The 20163-nt window shown below is 48.0% G+C and overlaps 1 protein-coding gene across 4 annotated transcripts in view; it reads left to right on the plus strand.

The window, feature by feature from the left end:
* The window catches only part of LOC121533873 (phosphatase and actin regulator 1), a 64602-nt gene that overhangs the window by 25749 nt on the left and 18690 nt on the right, over positions 1–20163 (plus strand). For 2 of the 4 annotated variants that reach the window (XM_041840187.2, XM_041840188.2), the window contains exons 1-2: positions 9047–9618; positions 11211–11375. In XM_041840187.2, coding sequence (XP_041696121.1) covers positions 9336–9618; positions 11211–11375 — 448 coding nt within the window. In that variant the 5' untranslated portion in view covers positions 9047–9335. Of the gene's footprint in view, positions 1–9046; positions 9619–11210; positions 11376–20163 lie in introns of those variants that run through there. The other 2 variants (XM_041840185.2, XM_041840186.2) reach the window with 2 other exon arrangements.

Below are 20163 nucleotides of genomic sequence, written 5' to 3' on the forward strand. Positions count from 1 at the left end.
TCTGAATACTTTCTGAAGGCACTGTATATGTGTGGCAGACTGTGCTTACTACACATCATACAGGCCCTGAGCCATGCCAGACACACAGTACAGTAACAAACACAGACAGAGCTACACATTGTCCCTTGTGTCATCAGAGAATGGCCAACTTAACAGTACTGTAACCCCAACTACTGCTGTGCTGTCATTATTCTGGGAACAGCACACAGTTACTGTGGTAATGGTTTATTATCTGCATGTTAGATATATGGACTGAGAATACAGTGGGTTTGGGGTTGTCAAGACAGTCTATGGTTGGCAAGACATTACTATCCAAACTGAAGGACAGCTGAACAGCACTGTGTGTGTTTTGCAAAGCATGTTTTATGTGTGGGTGGTTATAGCGTTAATTGCGAGAGGCACATATCTAATAGATTATGTCCAGTATGAGGTAAGCTGTTCTGAGGCAGCAGTGTGTGAGGCTTGTCTCTCTATCTTGACCCTTACTATGGTCAGGGAGGAAAGAACTGCAATGACTCATCACTCGGCACAGCCAGCAATAACGAGACAGGACACACAGAGAAGAGAGCTGAGACGAGCAGCAAGGATACACACACACACACACACACACACACACCTACACTCTCACACACACACACGCACGCACACACACACACACACACACACACACACACACACACATACACACACACACACACACACATACACACACACACACACACGTACACACACACAAGCACAGATGAGTAGCTCTGTGGGGCAGAGGGGGTTGGCAGGGTCTTGCTCTGTGAGCTGCTGGAAGCAAATAGACCTCATGCCTGAGTGTGTCTGTCACGTCTGGGGCTACATACACACACACACACACACACACACACACACACATCATTAGCCACACATGCACTGCATACACACACTCGGTCCAGCACAACCCCCTCTTCCTTCATGCCACAGGTGTGCCTGTCACTTGAGAGAAGCCACACTGTCAGAGAGCAGAGCCTGAACGGAGACTAGAGGACATAAAGAGTACAGAAATAAATCAATATAACCAACACAGTTGTGGGTGTGTGTGTGTGAGAGAGAGAGAGAGAGAGAGAGAGAGAGAGAGAGAGAGAGAGAGAGAGAGAGAGAGAGAGAGAGAGAGAGAGAGAGAGAGAGAGAGAGAGGGGGGGAGATCTTGTTATGTCCTATGTTCAGTAAGTCATTGGGTGGGCTAAATGAAACATTACATTGACTTTCTATCGATTCCCTTCAATGTTGTCACGCCGATCCATAAATACAGTCAACTCCTAAGCTGTTCATCCCAATGCGTAAAATCTAATGTCCCTTTCATTAAACTCACCCCTATCATGGTGCGTTGTCTCACAGATGAAGGCGTCGCATCAGCCTGAAATTTATCTCGGAAACCCTGAAATAAAATTGGTCGTAATTGCGTCAGATGTGTGCGTTTATCCACAAGACATTATCCTGAAATAGATCCATGAAAATAGATTATCATAGTGAACAGTGGGAGTGTTAACACTTTGATATTGATTATGTTTTTGCATTTTTACATTATGGCGTTGGAATTGGAAATAGATAGACCTCCCACCTCACCTTTGCTTTCAGTAATAATACAGGTAATACAATAGAGGTTAAATACACCTACAGGTAGGAGAAGGCATACGCTTCACCCAGACAGATGACTCTCCTGCATTCCTAAAATGCAATTGACATGATGGATGAGAGAGTATTTATTGTATTGACTGTTTCATTTGGGTTGTAATTTTAAAAGACTTACAAGAAGGTTACTGTATGTTGTGTCCTGAGGTCAATTTCCCTGTCCCATCTATGTCTCAGTTATAATAAGAAGTTCATAACCAGTCAGCAAGTATTTGGAGCAAATGAAATGTATATTATGCAGGCCTAGTAATGAAATTACATAGACATCTGTTATAAGCAAAATCACTATACTTCTCTACCACTTTCTACTCTAGCAGTATATTTGACTTCCCATGAGCTGCCCTTGCACTAACAAACGATGTGCGTTTCGCTATGCTACCTACTTGCACTACACACACACAGTGATGTTATCCAGACAGGAGAGAGATGACGGTGAAGATGATGATGTCATATAGCCCCAACCCAGTTGTATTGAGCGCTGCAGAGTGTTGTGGTTGCTGTTCATCACTGGCTGGGTTAAAGATTTCTATGACACAGTCTGCTTCTACAATCTACACGGTCTGTTAGCATCAGTCAGGAGGGGGGACTTTTTACCATGTTATTATGGAATCGCATATGAACACGCACACACACACACACAGCACATAGTTTGCACACTGTGATAAATGTCACACAAGCATTTGGACACATACTCATACACACACACACACACACACACACACACACATACACATTCATACACCTGCAGCACATGGTTTGATCTCCTCAGGTGTGCTGTTTAACTATCCCATCTTGACCTTTTACATGAAAGTCCTCCCTGACTGACTGTGTACCTTTGACTGCTAAACTCAGCACCATGACTGGGTTGGAGAGGGAAAGAGGTAAAGAGGGAGAGACAGAAGAGGGATATGGAGAGAGAGAGAGAGAGAGAGAGAGAGAGAGAGAGAGAGAGAGAGAGAGAGAGAGAGAGAGAGAGAGAGAGAGAGAGAGAGAGAGAGAGAGAGAGAGAGAGAGAGAGAGAGAGAGAGAGTGTTACAACACTGTATATATACATCATATGAAATTTGAAATGTCTTTATTCTTTTGGAACTTCTGAGTGTAATGTTTACTGTTAATATTTATTGTTTATTTCACTTTTGTTTACTATCTACTTCACTTGCTTTTACAATGTTAACATTCGTTTCCCATGCCAATAAAGCCCTTAAATTGAAATTGAATTGAGAGAGAGATAGAGAGAGAGAGAGAGAGCGAGAGAGAGAGAATAAGTATGTGAGTATGCGCTTGTTTGCATGTTAATGTGTGTTAGAGTGGCTGCATTGTCAGTTTATTGATACTCTACTGCAGAATGAGCCACTACTGTGATTGTAACTTCCAGCTCTTATTAGCTATCGCCACCTGCTGTTGATAACAGGAAACTACTGCTCCAATAAGTGATTTCTATGTTGGTCAGCAGGGGGCAGTAGCGCTGCATAAATAAACTAATACCGGCACACCTATCGCTCCCATGATAAATAAACCTCTAGCACAAGGACGGGCAATTCCAGTCCTTGGGGGCCCAGAGAGGAGTCACTCTTTTCCCAATCCCTAGCAAACACAGCTGATTAAACTAATTACATTCTAAACTGAAGATCATGATTAGTCGATTATTGAGTCAGGTGTGTTAGCTGGGGCTGGGGCAAAAGTGTGACACCAATCAGGCCCCCGAGGACTGGAGTTGCCCATCCCTGCTCTAGCATCAACCAGGGCAACAGCATCACAAGATACCATGGTGTGTAAGTCAGATTGAACCATATTTTCCTGTTTGGTGATATGTATTGGACGTATACATTGCAATTATTACCTTCAAATGGCCTTCGCCAAATCAATAGCTGATGAATCATCCATGTTGCACCATCCTCTTCCTCTCCTCTTCTCTCTCCATCTTCTGATTAAAGGATGAATCATACATGATATTTCTCTCTATCTTCCTCTAACTGTGTCTGTCTGTATGTCTGTCTGTCTGTCTGTCTGCCGGTCGGTCTCACTCCCTCTCTCAAACACTGTCCTTTTCTCTTCATCTCCAGTGTGAACTTGTATAGAGGAGAAGATAGAGGGTGACTGAAGTATGAATCATAAATTATGTCACACTCTCTCTCTCTCTCTCTCTCTCTCTCTCTCTCTCTCTCTCTCTCTCTCTCTCTCTCTCTCTCTCTCTCTCCTCTCTTCTTCTCTCTCTCTTCTCTCTCTCTCTCTCTCTCTCTCTCTCTCTCACACACACACACACACACTGGGCAGTGAAAATCCCAATTTTACTGTAAGCGTCCAGCAGGGATAACAGTGCTGCATGCTGTGAAGTTGTCAGGCCTGGAGGAAGGGGTTGAGATTTACATTAAAAAAGAACAGAGAAAGAGGGAAATAGAGAAAGAGGGAAATAGAGAGAGAGAGAGAGAGAGAGAGAGAGAGAGAGAGAGAGAGAGAGAGAGAGAGAGAGAGAGAGAGAGAGAGAGAGAGAGAGAGAGAGAGAGAGAGAGAGAGAGAGAGAGATAGAGAGAGAGAGAGAGAGAGAGAGAGAGAGAGAGTAGTGTGGAAATCTACCAAAAAAACTATTAGGCAACAACACATTCATTCCCTTCTAGACAATTTCCTGGACAAAATATTTCACTGTAATAGTGAAGGTGTAAACTTGGCAGTAGAACACCTAAACAGTATATTTGACCTCTCAGCTTCCCTATCAAATCTAAAAATGTCAAGCAGACAACCTAAGAAAATTAACAACAATGACAAATGGTTTGATGAAGAATGCAAAAACCTAAGAAAGAAATTTAGAAACCTATGCAACCAAAACCATAGAGTTCCAGAAAACCTGAGCCTACGCCTTCACTATGGTGAATCACTAAAACGATACAGAAATACACTACGGAAAAAGAAGGAACAGCATGTCACAAATCAGCTCAATGTAATTGAAGAATCCATAGAATCTAACCACTTCTGGGAAAATTGGAAAACTCTAAACAAACAACAACACAAAGAGTTATCTATCTAAAACGGAGATGTATGGATAAACCACCTCTCCAATCTTTATGGCCCTATAACAAAGAAGAAACAGCAAAAACATATACAGGATCAAATACAAATCTTACAATAAACTATCAAGGACTACCAGAACCCACTGGATTCTCCAATTACATTGAATGAACTACAGGACAAAATACAAACCCTCCAACCCAAAAAGGCCTGTTGTGTTGATGGTATCCTAAATGAAATGATAAAATATACAGAGCACAAATTCCAATTGGCTATACTTAAACTCTTTAACGTCATCCTCAGCTCTGGCATATTCCCCAATATTTGGAACCAAGGACTGATTACCCCAATCCACAAAAGTGGAGACAAATTTGACCCCAATTTACAACCGTGGGATATGCGTCAACAGCAACCTTGGGAAAATCCTCTGCATTATCATTAACAGCAGACTCTTACATTTCCTCAGCGAAAACAATGTACTGAGCAAATGTCAAATTGGCTTTTTATCAAATTACCGTACGACAGAACACGTATTCACCCTGCACACCCTAATTGACAAAGAAACAAACCAAAACAAAGGTAAAGTCTTCTCATGCTTTGACTCAATTTGGCATGAAGGCCTACTATACAAATTCATGGAAAGTGGTGTTGGGGGGAAAACATACATTATAAAATCCATATACACAAACAACAAGTGTGCGGTTAAAATTGGCAAAAAACATAATAATAGCCATTTAGCAGACGCTTTTATCCAAAGCGACTTACAGTCATGCGTGCATACATTTTTGTGTATGGGTGGTCGCGGGGATCGAACCCACTACCCTGGCGTTACAAGCGCCGTGCTCTACCAGCTGAGCTACAGAGGACCACATTTCTTTCCACAGGGCCCGGGGGTGAGACAGGGATGCAGCTTAAGCCGCACCCTCTTCAACATATACACTACCAGTCAAACATTTGGACACACCTACTCATTCCAGGGTTTTTCTACATTGTAGAATAATAGTGAAGACATCAAAACTATGAAATAACACATATGGAATCATGTAATAACCAAAAAAGTGTTAAATAAAGCAAAATATATGTAATATTTTAGATTCTTCAAAGTAGCCACCTTTTGCCTTGATGACAGCTTTGCACACTCTTGGCATTCTCTCAACCAGCTTCATGAGGAACGCTTTTCCAACAGTCTTGAAGGAGTTCCCACATATGCTGAGCACTTGTTGGCTGCTTTTCCTTCACTCTGCGGTCCAACTCATCCCAAACCATCTCAGTTGGGTTGAGGTCGGGTGATTGTGGAGGCCAGGTTATCTGATGCAGCACTCCATCACTCTCCTTCTTGGTCAAATCGCCCTTACAGAATACCTGACCACTGTGACTGACCCAAAATGAAGGAAATCTTTGACTATGTACAGACTCAGTGAGCATAGCCTTGATATTGAGAAAGGCAGCCGAAGGCAGACCTGGCTCTCAAGAGAAGACAGGCTATGTACACACTGCCCACAAAATGAGGTGGAAACTGAGCTTCACTTCCTAACTTCCTGCCAAATGTATGACCATATTAGAGACACATATTTCCCTCAGATTACAGAGAGCCGAAAACAAATCAAATTTTTATTGGGTGAAATACCACAGTGTGCAATCACAGCAGCAAGATTTGTAACCTGTTGCCACAAGAAAAGGGCAACCAGTGAAGAACAAACACCATTGTAAATACAACCCATATTTATGTTTATTTATTTTCCCTTTTGTACTTTAACTATTTGCACATCATTACAACACTGTACATAGCCATAATATGACATTTGAAATGTCTCTATTCCTTTGAAACCTTTGTGAGTGTAATGTTTACTGTTTATTTTTTATTTTTTATTTTTTATTTCACTTTTGTTTATCTATTTCACTTGCTTTGGCAATGTAAACCTATGTTTTCCAATTCAAAGGGCTTTATTGGCATGAGTAACCTATGTTAACATTGCCAAAGCAAGTAAAATAGATAATAAACTCAACTGAAATAAACAATCAAAAATGAACAATAAACATTACACATTCTCTCTCTATCTTTCTCTCTCAATTTCAATTTCAATTTCAATTCAATTTCAATTTAAGGGCTTTATTGGCATGGGAAACATATGTTAACATTGCCAAAGCAAGTGAAGTAGATAATAAACAAAAGCGAAATCAACAATAACAATTAAGTTCCAAAAGAATAAAGACATTTCAAATGTCATATTACGTGAAAATAGTTAAGGTACAAAAGGGAAGATAAATAAACATAAATATGGGTTGTATTTACAATGGTGTTTGTTCTTCACTGGTTGCCCTTTTCTTGTGGCAACAGGTCACAAATATTGCTGCTGTGATGGCACACTGTGGTATTTCACCCAATAGATATGGGAGTTTATCAATTTCGAATTCTTTGTGGGTCTGTGTAATCTGAGGGAAATATGTGTCTCTAATATAGTCATACATTTGGCAGGAGGTTAGGAAGTGCAGCTCAGCTTCCACCTCATTTTGTGGGTAGTGTGCACATAGCCTGTCTTCTCTTGAGAGCCAGGTCTGCCTTCGGCGACCTTTCTCAATAGCAAGGCTATGCTCACTGAGTCTGTACATAGTCAAAGCTTTCCTTAATTTTGTGTCAGTCACAATGGTCAGGTATTCTGCCACTGTGTACTCTCTGTTTAGTTTGCGCTGTTCTTTTGTTAATTCTTTCCAATGTGTCAAGTAATTCTCTTTTTGTTTTCTCATGATTTGGTTGGGTCTAATTGTGTTGCTATCCTGGGGCTCTGTGGGGTCTGTTTGTGTTTGTGAACAGAGCCCCAGGACCAGCTTGCTTAGGGGACTCTTCTCCAGGTTCATCTCTCTGTAGGTGATGGTTTTGTTATGGAAGGTTTGGGAATCGCTTCCTTTTAGGTGGTTGTAGAATTTAACGGCTCTTTTCTGGATTTTGATAATTTTCTCTCTCTCTCTCTCTCTCTCTCTCTCTCTCTCTCTCTCTCTCTCTCTCTTTCTCTCTCTCTCTCTCTGTCTTCTTCTCTTTTTCTCTCTATTCTAGTAAGTCATTAAAGTGTGTTTCTTATCCAGATGAAACACCAGCTTGTAGCACACTGAGCCAAATCAGTACTGTGACTTAATGGATAACCTTCTAAACCTACACTTACACACAGGCATGTGCGCATGCACATGCACACACACACACACACAAGAGCGCACACACATGCAGCACACACACATGCAGCACACACACATGCACATAGTCTCATTAGCTTGGCAGTATAGTATTTCTAGCTTCCTAGTGGGCTGTAAAGCTATTTAGTGTGTGTGTGTGTGTGTGTGTGTGTGTGTGTGTGTGTGTGTGTGTGTGTGTGTGTGTGTGTGTGTGTGTGTGTGTGTGTGTGTGTGTGTGTGTGTAAATCTGCCATTTGGCAGTTCAGGCTCCTATGCCGGTGTAGTGAATATGTGTCTGTGCAATGAGAGATTAGGTGTATAGCAGGCGTATTTGATTTGATTCAACTCTTACCCTACGAGGCCCGGAGCCTGCTGGTTTTCTGTTCTAACTGATCATTAATTGCACCCACCAAAACCAGTCCCTGATTAGGGGGGAACAATGAAAAAATGCAGTGGAACTGGCTTCGAGGTCCAGAGTTGAGTTTGAGGGGCCTATAGGCTATATGTTTATGACCTTATAGGTATGCCTCCACTGTTGTTAAGATTTCATTTCATATCAGGGCTTTTGGTGTTTATAGTGATATTCATATTGAATATTGTGTAGGCTGGCTGTAGCTACAGAATAACAAGGTCAGTTCTCAGTAGTGGGTGGAGATTATTTTGGGTCGTCAATATTTACCACAGCCACAGTCATAAACTTAAAATTTGATTTTAAGCCTAACCATGACTTTAACCCTTAATCACAAGTCTAACTATAATGTCTAACCCTAACCTTAACCACACTGCTAACCCTAATGTCTAACCCTAACCTTAACCACACTGCTAACCCTAATGTCTAACCCTAACCTTAACCACACTGCTAACCCTAATGTCTAACCCTAACCTTAACCACACTGCTAACCATAATGTCTAACCCTAACCTTAACCACACTGCTAATCCTAATGCCTAACCCTAACCTTAACCACACTGCTAACCCTAATGTCTAACCCTTACCTTAACCACAATGCTAACCCTAATGTCTAACCCTAACCACACTGCTAACCCTAACCTTAAATTAAGACCAAAAAAGCTCATTTTTGTTTTCATGAATTTTTATGATATGGACTTTGTGTCTGTGGTAACTAGTGGAAACCAGTATTTAGCGAGACGGTAAACCCCGCCCATGCAGTTGAGAGGCAGATTCAAATGTGATGACGTACGAGGATACATAAACAGGGATTGGACCCCTAAAGAAATGGAGAAGAACCTCTGAATAACTGGACATGAACAGAACAGATCCATATAATACAAAGATTGACGAATTTTCATAGCTCTAACTCTGAAGTCGTTGGCCCCCTTGCACAAAGCCAGGGATTGGCCAGCTGTTATTTTAGGTCTGCGGAGGTCATCAGCATTGGAGTAGAGCGTAGAGACCGTTTAAAGCCCCCCTGCCTGCATCTCTGAGAGCGAGAGGGAATCAGGATCAGCAGATCCACCCCACACAGCCATAGCACTGCATTGCCTGACCATGGCGGGTCCTGCATACGCCGTTATGAACTCCTGGTATGCGTCTGGGTCTAGGAACGACGCTCCTTCCCCACTCCCAGCCGTTACCGAGGAGAAGCCGCCGAAGAGGAGAGCGTTTTGCCTGCTTCGGAAGACGTCCAAGAACCGCAGCGGTAGCGGTAAGCAACAACAGCAGCAGCAACCCGCGGCAAACAACAATAACATGCCTTTCATGATCCACTGCCAGATCGGGAAGGAGATCAAGCACATATGCAGCAACTGCCGCGGCGCAGACCCACATGAAGGTGAGTGGAGAGGAGGTTTGAGGTTTTCACAGCAGCAGGAAGAGCCCACTGGGCACAGACGTCAATTCAACGTCTATTTCACATTGTTTCCACGTAATTTCAATGAAACAACGTTGATTCAACCAGTGTGTGCCCAGTGAGAGATGTTTTTGATCATCTCCTCCCATTCCATGTTCGCGCAGCTCCTCCAAACGACCGCTCCCTTGCCTTGCTCGCTTGCCTTTGCTTGCCCCACCGCGGGCTGTTTTTCTCTGTGGACTGGCTGCTGAGGACTTTTCAAATCATAATAATAAATAATACTACTCTGAGTCAGAATATTTCTGTGGATGTACTAGTATATGGTGTTCTTTAAACATTAGGCTATTAGAATAGTATTTTTATTGTTATGCTGTGTTTTGAATCTGGTGGTGATGGAGCTGTTCAAACACCCCCTGGCTCCGGTAGGCTACAAGCCTGAGAGTTACCGTTATATTTACTATCACAAGTGCAGATGAAAAGCATACATTATTTAAATGCAATCCATAGTTAATTCAGTTGATAGGTCTCTCTCCTTTGCACATAGGCTGTTACAACTATTTTATTATGCAACAATGTTGTTCTCTCCTGATGAGGTGTGATGTGAGGTCAGGATGCAGTGATGTTGAAGGCATATAAGGTCTTCCCAAACTTTTTCACCCAAGCCCCCCTTCCAGCATTGGGGGAACATCCTGACAAGTTATAAATAGCTCTTTAAGGCATGCAATGACTTACATGACAAGAGGAAAACTGATGCTGCACTACCCGATAGTAATAATAGTGTCCCCTGTAGCTCAGTTGGTAGAGCATGGCGCTTGCAACGCCAGGGTTGTGGGTTCGTTTCCCACGGGGGGCCAGTATGAAAAATTTATGCACTCACTAACTGTAAGTCGCTCTGGATAAGAGCGTCTGCTAAATGACTAAAATGTAAAACGTGAGCTGTGAGTTTGAGTTAGTATTTTCATTTGAATTATAATATTTTCCCCCTGTCCCTCTGATCCGGGCACCATGCCTTTTTTCCAAGCAGAGTCCCGCCTGGTAGGAAGACCGGTGTTATGGGAAGGAGAGGGGAGTTTGGAGATGGAAAAATTATGAGAAAATGGAGTAAGGAGAGCAGAGCATCTAGTGTAATTACTTTAGAACAGTCTGATATCTCTCTTACAGGGCAGAGCATATCAAAGCTCAGGGAGAGAGAGATGTATAGAGAGAGAGTGTGTGTGTGTGTGAGGGATGGAGAGAGAGGAGTAAATGGTGCCAAACTGGGCTGTGTATCATGTGGAGAAAGTTTTTTTAACTCTCATCTGTAAACCTTCCCTCTTCATCCTTCCTTGTGTAATGATTTATATTACCATGGTTTCTTCCTTATCTATTAATTAGAAGGATTCAGTTCAATTGCTCCTCTGAATTCCACATACTTTGAATCTCATTATTTTACTGTTTTATGGATTATGTTATTGACTGGTTTCTCTCCACTTCATCTCTCCTCTGTTCTTCATCTCTCCTCTGTTCTTCATCTCTCCTCTGTTCTTCCTCTCCTCTGTTCTTCATCTCCTCTTTTGTTCTCTCCTCTCTCTCAGTTGAGGAGGTGGAGCGACTGGCGGCAATGCGATCTGATTCGCTTGTCCCTGGCACACACACCCCTCCCATTCGCAGGCGGAGCAAGTTTGCCACCCTGGGGCGTCTGTTCAAACCGTGGAAATGGAGGAAGAAGAAGAGCGAGAAGTTCAAGCAGACATCTGCTGGTGAGACCCCTATCTAACCTTCAACCCTTACCCCTAAACCATAAGCCTTGCTTTCTACCTCTCCCCTGACCCTAGTCTAACACCCTAAGATCTAACCCCTTAGCCTTAACCGCTTGTATTCTACCTCTCCGTTTGCCACCTAAGCACTGCCCCTACCCCACAGTAGCTGTAGTCTTATGTCCTCAAGGCAAGCTACAACCTGCAGTTGTAGAATAGATCACTGTCTCAGCAGCTCACCCCTAGCAGGGACAGTGTAATGGTGTTATGTTGATGAATGTAGGGCTGTAGGTGCTATGAGGCAGAAGGCATTGCTAGGTAGCTATGTGCTATAAGTTGGTTGTAGACTGTACCAGAGTATGCGAGCGTAGCGGGGACTGGAGCACGGAGCAAGTTTCACAAAGGTTGGAGCGTCTGCCTTCTCGGCCGCTCAAATTTAGTTTCAGTACCACTCCAGTAGCGCTCACTTCACGAGCTCAGGGCAGGCCCGGCCCAGCATGCATTTCTAGGCTACTTCTGTGCTGCTATAGCCCCTTGCTTTAGCTACTGTCATGGAGTTAGATATTTTCATAAAGAAACTAATAAAACACACAGGTTCAAAATCAAGGTGACTTACTAAGATGAGGACCAAGAGCAAGAGAGGGAGTGTGGTGATGTAGTGTCCACAACTAAAGAATCATTGTGGAATCTGAAAAGACACGTATCCCAAAAGCATGATGGTACACATGCATACAGAAAGGAACGAGGTGGGTAGCTAGCTAAGTGTGTCATTGTAGCAAAGTATTTATAAACAAAAAATAGTATCTCTTAAAAGTTTAGTTCATTTTCGTTCTATTGTCTATACAATAGGCTATCATTGATTTTGGCCCAATAGGCCTCACATATTACCTCTTTCAAGGAGCTCTCCATTTTGATAGGGTTATTTTGCCTAAAAACCTTTAGGCCTGCCTATAGAAAAATAAAACAACAACTCCGCATCCCTGCCCTGCCTGGCAAGAGTGGCCCGAAGGGTGTTTAGCATCGAGTGGCTCTGCAAGCGCGGAGAGGGTATTCTCCACTTCTGGCCTGCTCTCCAGGCACCATCGCATGAGCCTGAAGCCACAGACTGGCCAAACTCAAGTTTCTAAAAGTGAATTCAAAGGCACTGCCTAATAAGGCATTTCTCGTTTTATTTTTATTTAATTCTAAGTCCCAGCCTATATGTGCAATTTATAGACTATAATGATTTAATACAACAAAATGTTGTTTAACTGCTGAGCTCTTAATGTTCCGCCAACCTAGTGTGTTGCACTTGCAAATGCTTCACAATTAATTTATTTGTAGGCTATAGCCTCGATATTATTAGCCTAAATAATTCATTTTTGTTCCTTCTTAGGCTACCTGTCTGGCTCCTGACCTATTTAGAGTGTTTATATGCTGTTTAATATGACATGTAGCTTATTTGAAATGATGAGCGCTTCTTACAGTCACCTTTTCATGTTGTTTATTAAAATACTTTTCATTCAGATCAAATGGTTTGGTTTCAATACTTCAAAACCAAATGGTAGGTCCAGGTAGTCACAAAAATAGATGAGTGTTGGTTAAATTGTGATTTTAATGAATGGAGCAAATGTGGCTAGGTGATGTGCTGTAGGTACTGTGGGGCAGCAGAGCTGGGCAGCTAAGTGATGTGCTGTAGGTACTGCGGGGCAGCAGAGCTGGCAGCTAGGTGCTATACTGTAGGTACTGTGGAGCATCAGATCTCGGCAGCTAGGTGATGTGCTGTAGGTACTTTGGGGCAGCTAGGTGCTGTACTGTACTGTAGGTACTGTGGGGCAGCAGAGCTGAGCAGCTAGGTGATGTACTGTAGGTACTGTGGGGCAGCAGAGCTGGACAGCTAGGTGATGTACTGTAGGTACTGTGGGGCAGCAGAGCTGGACAGCTAAGTGATGTGCTGTAGGTACTGCGGGGCAGCAGAGCTGGCAGCTAGGTGCTGTACTGTAGGTACTGTGGGGCATCAGAGCTCGGCAGCTAGGTGATGTGCTGTAGGTACTTTGGGGCAGCAGAGTTGGCAGCTAGGTGCTGTACTGTACTGTAGGTACTGTGGGGCAGCAGAGCTGGGCAGCTAGGTGCTGTACTGTAGGTACTGTGGGGCAGCAGAGCTGGGCAGCTAGGTGCTGTGAGGCAGCAGAACTGGGCAGCTAGGTAATGTGCTGTTGGTACTGTGGGGCAGCAGAGCTGAGCAGCTAGGTGATGTACTGTAGGTACTGTGGGGCATCAGAGCTGGGCAGCTAGGTGATGTACTGTAGGTACTGTGGGGCAGCAGAGCTGGGCAGCTACTAAGTGATGTGCTGTAGGTACTGCGGGGCAGCAGAGCTGGCAGCTAGGTGCTGTACTGTAGGTACTGTGGGGCATCAGAGCTCGGCAGCTAGGTGATGTGCTGTAGGTACTTTGGGTTAGCAGAGCTGGCAGCTAGGTGCTGTACTGTACTGTAGGTACTGTGGGACAGCAGAGCTCGGCAGCTAGGTGATGTACTGTAGGTACTGTGGGGCAGCATTGCTGGGCAGCTAGGTTCTGTACTGTAGGTACTGTGGGGCAGCAGAGCTGGGCAGCTAGGTGATGTGCTGTAGGTACCGTGGGGCAGCAGAGCTGGGCAGCTAGGTGCTGTACTGTAGGTACTGTGGGGCATCAGAGCTGGGCAGCTAGGTGATGTACTGTAGGTACTGTGGGGCATCAGAGCTGGGCAGCTAGGTGATGTACTGTAGGTACTGTGGGGCAGCAGAGCTGGGCAGCTACTAAGTGATGGGCTGTAGGTACTGCGGGGCAGCAGAGCTGGCAGCTAGGTGCTGTACTGTAGGTACTGTGGGGCATCAGAGCTCGGCAGCTAGGTGATGTGCTGTAGGTACTTTGGGTTAGCAGAGCTGGCAACTAGGTGCTGTACTGTACTGTAGGTACTGTGGGACAGCAGAGCTCGGCAGCTAGGTGATGTACTGTAGGTACTGTGGGGCAGCATTGCTGGGCAGCTAGGTTCTGTACTGTAGGTACTGTGGGGCAGCAGAGCTGGGCAGCTAGGTGATGTGCTGTAGGTACCGTGGGGCAGCAGAGCTGGGCAGCTAGGTGCTGTACTGTAGGTACTGTGGGGCAGCAGAGCTGGGCAGCTAGGTGATGTACTGTGGGGCATCAGAGCTGGGCAGCTAGGTGATGTACTGTAGGTAATGTGGGGCAGCAGAGCTGGGCAGCTAGGTGATGTGCTGTAGGTACTGTGGGGCAGCAGAGCTGGGCAGCTAGGTACTGTACTGTGGGGCAGCAGAGCTGGGCATCTAGGTGCTGTACCGTAGGTACTGCGGGGCTGCAGAGCTGGGCAGCTAGGTGCTGTACTGTAGGTACTGTGGGGCAGCAGAGCTGGGCAGCTAGGTGCTGTACTGTAGGTACTGTGGGACAGCAGAGCTGGGCAGCTAGATGCTGTACTGTAGGTACTGTGGGGCAGCAGAGCTGGGCAGCTAGGTGCTGTACTGTAGGTACTGTGGGACAGCAGAGCTTGGCAGCTAGGTGATGTGCTGTAGGTACTGTGGGGCAGCAGAGCTGGGCAGCTAGATTCTGTACTGTGGGGCAGCAGAGCTGGGCAGCTAGGTGCTGTACTGTAGGTACTGTGGGGCAGCAGAGCTCGGCAGCTAGGTGATGTGCTGTAGGTACTGTGGGGCAGCAGAGCTGGGCAGATATATGCTGTACTTTAGGTACTGTGGGGCAGCAGAGCTGGGCAGCTAGGTGATGTAATGTAGGTACTGTGGGGCATCAGAGCTGGGCAGCTAGGTGATTTACTGTAAGTAATGTGGGGCAGCAGAGCTGGGCAGCTAGGTGATGTGCTGTAGGTACTGTGGGGCAGCAGAGCTGGGCAGCTAGGTGCTGTACTGTGGGGCAGCAGAGCTGGGCAGCTAGGTGCTGTACCGTAGGTACTGCGGGGCAGCAGAGCTGGGCAGCTAGGTGCTGTACTGTAGGTACTGTGGGGCAGCAGAGCTGGGCAGCTAGGTGCTGTACTGTAGGTACTGTGGGGCAGCAGAGCTGGGCAGCTAGGTGCTGTACCGTAGGTACTGCGGGGCTGCAGAGCTGGGCAGCTAGGTGCTGTACTGTAGGTACTGTGGGGCAGCAGAGCTGGGCAGCTAGATGCTGTACTGTAGGTACTGTGGGGCAGCAGAGCTGGGCAGCTAGATGCTGTACTGTAGGTACTGTGGGACAGCAGAGCTTGGCAGCTAGGTGATGTATTTTAGGTACTGTGGGGCATCAGAGCTGGGCAGCTAGGTGCTGTGCTGTAGGTACTGTGGGGCAGCAGAGCTGGGCAGCTAGATGCTGTACTGTAGGTACTGTGGGGCAGCAGAGCTGGGCAGCTAGGTGCTGTACTGTAGGTACTGTGGGACAGCAGAGCTTGGCAGCTAGGTGATGTATTTTAGGTACTGTGGGGCAGCAGAGCTGGGCAGCTAGGTGCTGTGCTGTAGGTACTGTGGGGCAGCAGAGCTGGGCAGCTAGGTGATGTACTGTAGGTACTGTGGGGCATCAGAGCTGGGCAGCTAGGTGATGTACTGTAGGTAATGTGGGGCAGCAGAGCTGGGCAGCTAGGTGATGTGCTGTAGGTACTGTGGGGCAGCAGAGCTGGGCAGCTAGGTGCTGTACTGTAGGTACTGTGGGGCAGCAGAGCTGGGCAGCTAGGTGCTGTACTGTAGGTACTGTGGGGCAGCAGAGCTGGGCAGCTAGATTCTGTACTGTGGGGCAGCAGAGCTGGGCAGCTAGGTGCTGTACCGTAGGTACTGCGGGGCTGCAGAGCTGGGCAGCTAGGTGCTGTACTGTAGGTACTGTGGGGCAGCAGAGCTGGGCAGCTAGATGCTGTACTGTAGGTACTGTGGGGCAGCAGAGCTGGGCAGCTAGATTCTGTACTGTGGGGCAGCAGAGCTGGGCAGCTAGGTGCTGTACTGTAGGTACTGTGGGGCAGCAGAGCTCGGCAGCTAGGTGATGTGCTGTAGGTACTGTGGGGCAGCAGAGCTGGGCAGCTAGGTGATGTACTGTAGGTACTTTGGGGCAGCAGAGCTGGGCAGCTAAGTGATGTGCTGTAGGTACTGCGGGGCAGCAGAGCTGGCAGCTAGGTGCTGTACTGTAGGTACTGTGGGGCATCAGAGCTCGGCAGCTAGGTGATGTGCTGTAGGTACTTTGGGGCAGCAGAGCTGGCAGCTAGGTGCTGTACTGTACTGTAGGTACTGTGGGGCAGCAGAGCTGGGCAGCTAGATTCTGTACTTTGGGGCAGCAGAGCTGGGCAGCTAGGTGCTGTACTGTAGGTACTGTGGGGCAGCAGAGCTCGGCAGCTAGGTGATGTGCTGTAGGTACTGTGGGGCAGCAGAGCTGGGCAGCTAGGTGATGTACTGTAGGTACTGTGGGGCAGCAGAGCTGGGCAGCTAAGTGATGTGCTGTAGGTACTGCGGGGCAGCAGAGCTGGCAGCTAGGTGCTGTACTGTAGGTACTGTGGGGCATCAGAGCTCGGCAGCTAGGTGATGTGCTGTAGGTACTTTGGGGCAGCAGAGCTGGCAGCTAGGTGCTGTACTGTACTGTAGGTACTGTGGGACAGCAGAGCTCGGCAGCTAGGTGATGTACTGTTGGGCAGCAGAGCTCGGCAGCTAGGTGGTGTACTGTGGGGCAGCAGAGCTGGGTAGCTAGGTGCTGTACTGTAGGTACTGTGGGGCAGCAGAGCTGGGCAGCTAGGTGCTGTACTGTAGGTACTGTGAGGCAGCAGAACTGGGCAGCTAGGTGCTGTACTGTGGGGCAGCAGAGCTGAGCAGCTAGGTAATGTGCTGTTGGTACTGTGGGGCAGCAGAGCTGAGCAGCTAGGTGATGTACTGTAGGTACTGTGGGGCAGCAGAGCTGGGCAGCTAAGTGATGTGCTGTAGGTACTGCGGGGCAGCAGAGCTGGCAGCTAGGTGCTGTACTGTAGGTACTGTGGGGCATCAGAGCTCGGCAGCTAGGTGTTGTGCTGTAGGTACTTTGGGGCAGCAGAGCTGGAAGCTAGGTGCTGTACTGTCCTGTAGGTACTGTGGGGCAGCAGAGCTGGGCAGCTAGATGCTGTACTGTAGGTACTGTGGGGCAGCAGAGCTGGGCAGCTAGATTCTGTACTGTGGGGCAGCAGAGCTGGGCAGCTAGGTGCTGTACTGTAGGTACTGTGGGGCAGCAGAGCTCGGCAGCTAGGTGATGTGCTGTAGGTACTGTGGGGCAGCAGAGCTGGGCAGCTAGGTGATGTACTGTAGGTACTGTGGGGCAGCAGAGCTGGGCAGCTAGGTGCTGTACTGTCGGGCAGCAGAGCTGGGCAGCTAGGTGCTGTACCGTAGGTACTGCGGGGCAGCAGAGCTGGGCAGCTAGGTGCTGTACCGTAGGTACTGCGGGGCAGCAGAGCTGGGCAGCTATGTGCTGTACTGTAGGTACTGTGGGGCAGCAGAGCTGGGCAGCTAGGTGCTGTACTGTAGGTAGTGTGGGGCAGCAGAGCTGGGCAGCTAGATGCTGTACTGTAGGTACTGTGGGGCAGCAGAGCTGGGCAGCTAGGTGCTGTACTGTAGGTACTGTGGGACAGCAGAGCTTGGTAGCTATATGCTGTACTGTATGTACTGTGGGGCAGCAGAGCTGGGCAGCTAGGTGATGTAATGTAGGTACTGTGGGGCATCAGAGCTGGGCAGCTAGGTGATGTACTGTAGGTAATGTGGGGCAGCAGAGCTGGGCAGCTAGGTGATGTGCTGTAGGTACTGTGGGGCAGCAGAGCTGGGCAGCTAGGTGCTGTACTGTAGGTACTGTGGGGCAGCAGAGCTGGGCAGCTATATGCTGTACTGTAGGTAATGTGGGGCAGCAGAGCTGGTCAGCTATGTACTGTAGGTACTGTGGGGCAGCAGAGCTGGGCAGCTAGGTGCTGTACTGTAGGTACTGTGGGGCAGCAGAGCTGGGCAGCTAGGTGCTGTACTGTAGGTACTGTGGGGAAGCAGAGCTCGGCAGCTAGGTGATGTGCTGTAGGTACTGTGGGGCAGCAGAGCTGGGTAGCTAGACGCTGTACTGAGGGGCAGCAGAGCTGGGCAGCTAGGTGATGTGCTGTAGGTACCGTGGGGCAGCAGAGCTGGGCAGCTAGGTGCTGTACTGTAGGTACTGTGGGGCAGCAGAGCTGGGCAGCTAGGTGATGTACTGTGGGGCATCAGAGCTGGGCAGCTAGGTGATGTACTGTAGGTAATGTGGGGCAGCAGAGCTGGGCAGCTAGGTGATGTGCTGTAGGTACTGTGGGGCAGCAGAGCTGGGCAGCTAGGTACTGTACTGTGGGGCAGCAGAGCTGGGCATCTAGGTGCTGTACCGTAGGTACTGCGGGGCTGCAGAGCTGGGCAGCTAGGTGCTGTACTGTAGGTACTGTGGGGCAGCAGAGCTGGGCAGCTAGGTGCTGTACTGTAGGTACTGTGGGGCAGCAGAGCTGGGCAGCTAGATGCTGTACTGTAGGTACTGTGGGGCAGCAGAGCTGGGCAGCTAGGTGCTGTACTGTAGGTACTGTGGGACAGCAGAGCTTGGCAGCTAGGTGATGTGCTGTAGGTACTGTGGGGCAGCAGAGCTGGGCAGCTAGATTCTGTACTGTGGGGCAGCAGAGCTGGGCAGCTAGGTGCTGTACTGTAGGTACTGTGGGGCAGCAGAGCTCGGGCAGCTAGGTGATGTGCTGTAGGTACTGTGGGGCAGCAGAGCTGGGCAGATATATGCTGTACTGTAGGTACTGTGGGGCAGCAGAGCTGGGCAGCTAGGTGATGTAATGTAGGTACTGTGGGGCATCAGAGCTGGGCAGCTAGGTGATGTACTGTAAGTAATGTGGGGCAGCAGAGCTGGGCAGCTAGGTGATGTGCTGTAGGTACTGTGGGGCAGCAGAGCTGGGCAGCTAGGTGATGTACTGTAGATACTGTGGGGCAGCAGAGCTGGGCAGCTAGGTGCTGTACTGTGGGGCAGCAGAGCTGGGCAGCTAGGTGCTGTACCGTAGGTACTGCGGGGCAGCAGAGCTGGGCAGCTAGGTGCTGTACTGTAGGTACTGTGGGGCAGCAGAGCTGGGCAGCTAGGTGCTGTACTGTAGGTACTGTGGGGCAGCAGAGCTGGGCAGCTAGGTGCTGTACTGTAGGTACTGTGGGGCAGCAGAGCTGGGAAGCTAGGTGCTGTACTGTAGGTACTGTGGGACAGCAGAGCTTGGCAGCTAGGTGATGTATTTTAGGTACTGTGGGGCAGCAGAGCTGGGCAGCTAGGTGCTGTGCTGTAGGTACTGTGGGGCAGCAGAGCTGGGCAGCTAGGTGATGTACTGTAGGTACTGTGGGGCATCAGAGCTGGGCAGCTAGGTGATGTACTGTAGGTAATGTGGGGCAGCAGAGCTGGGCAGCTAGATTCTGTACTGTGGGGCAGCAGAGCTGGGCAGCTAGGTGCTGTACCGTAGGTACTGCGGGGCTGCAGAGCTGGGCAGCTAGGTGCTGTACTGTAGGTACTGTGGGGCAGCAGAGCTGGGCAGCTAGATGCTGTACTGTAGGTACTGTGGGGCAGCAGAGCTGGGCAGCTAGATGCTGTACTGTAGGTACTGTGGGGCAGCAGAGCTGGGCAGCTAGATTCTGTACTGTGGGGCAGCAGAGCTGGGCAGCTAGGTGCTGTACTGTAGGTACTGTGGGGCAGCAGAGCTCGGCAGCTAGGTGATGTGCTGTAGGTACTGTGGGGCAGCAGAGCTGGGCAGCTAGGTGATGTAATGTAGGTACTTTGGGGCAGCAGAGCTGGGCAGCTAAGTGATGTGCTG

The sequence above is a fragment of the Coregonus clupeaformis genome, chromosome 20 (genome assembly GCF_020615455.1).
Source record: "Coregonus clupeaformis isolate EN_2021a chromosome 20, ASM2061545v1, whole genome shotgun sequence".
Classification (NCBI taxonomy): Eukaryota; Metazoa; Chordata; class Actinopteri; order Salmoniformes; family Salmonidae; genus Coregonus; species Coregonus clupeaformis.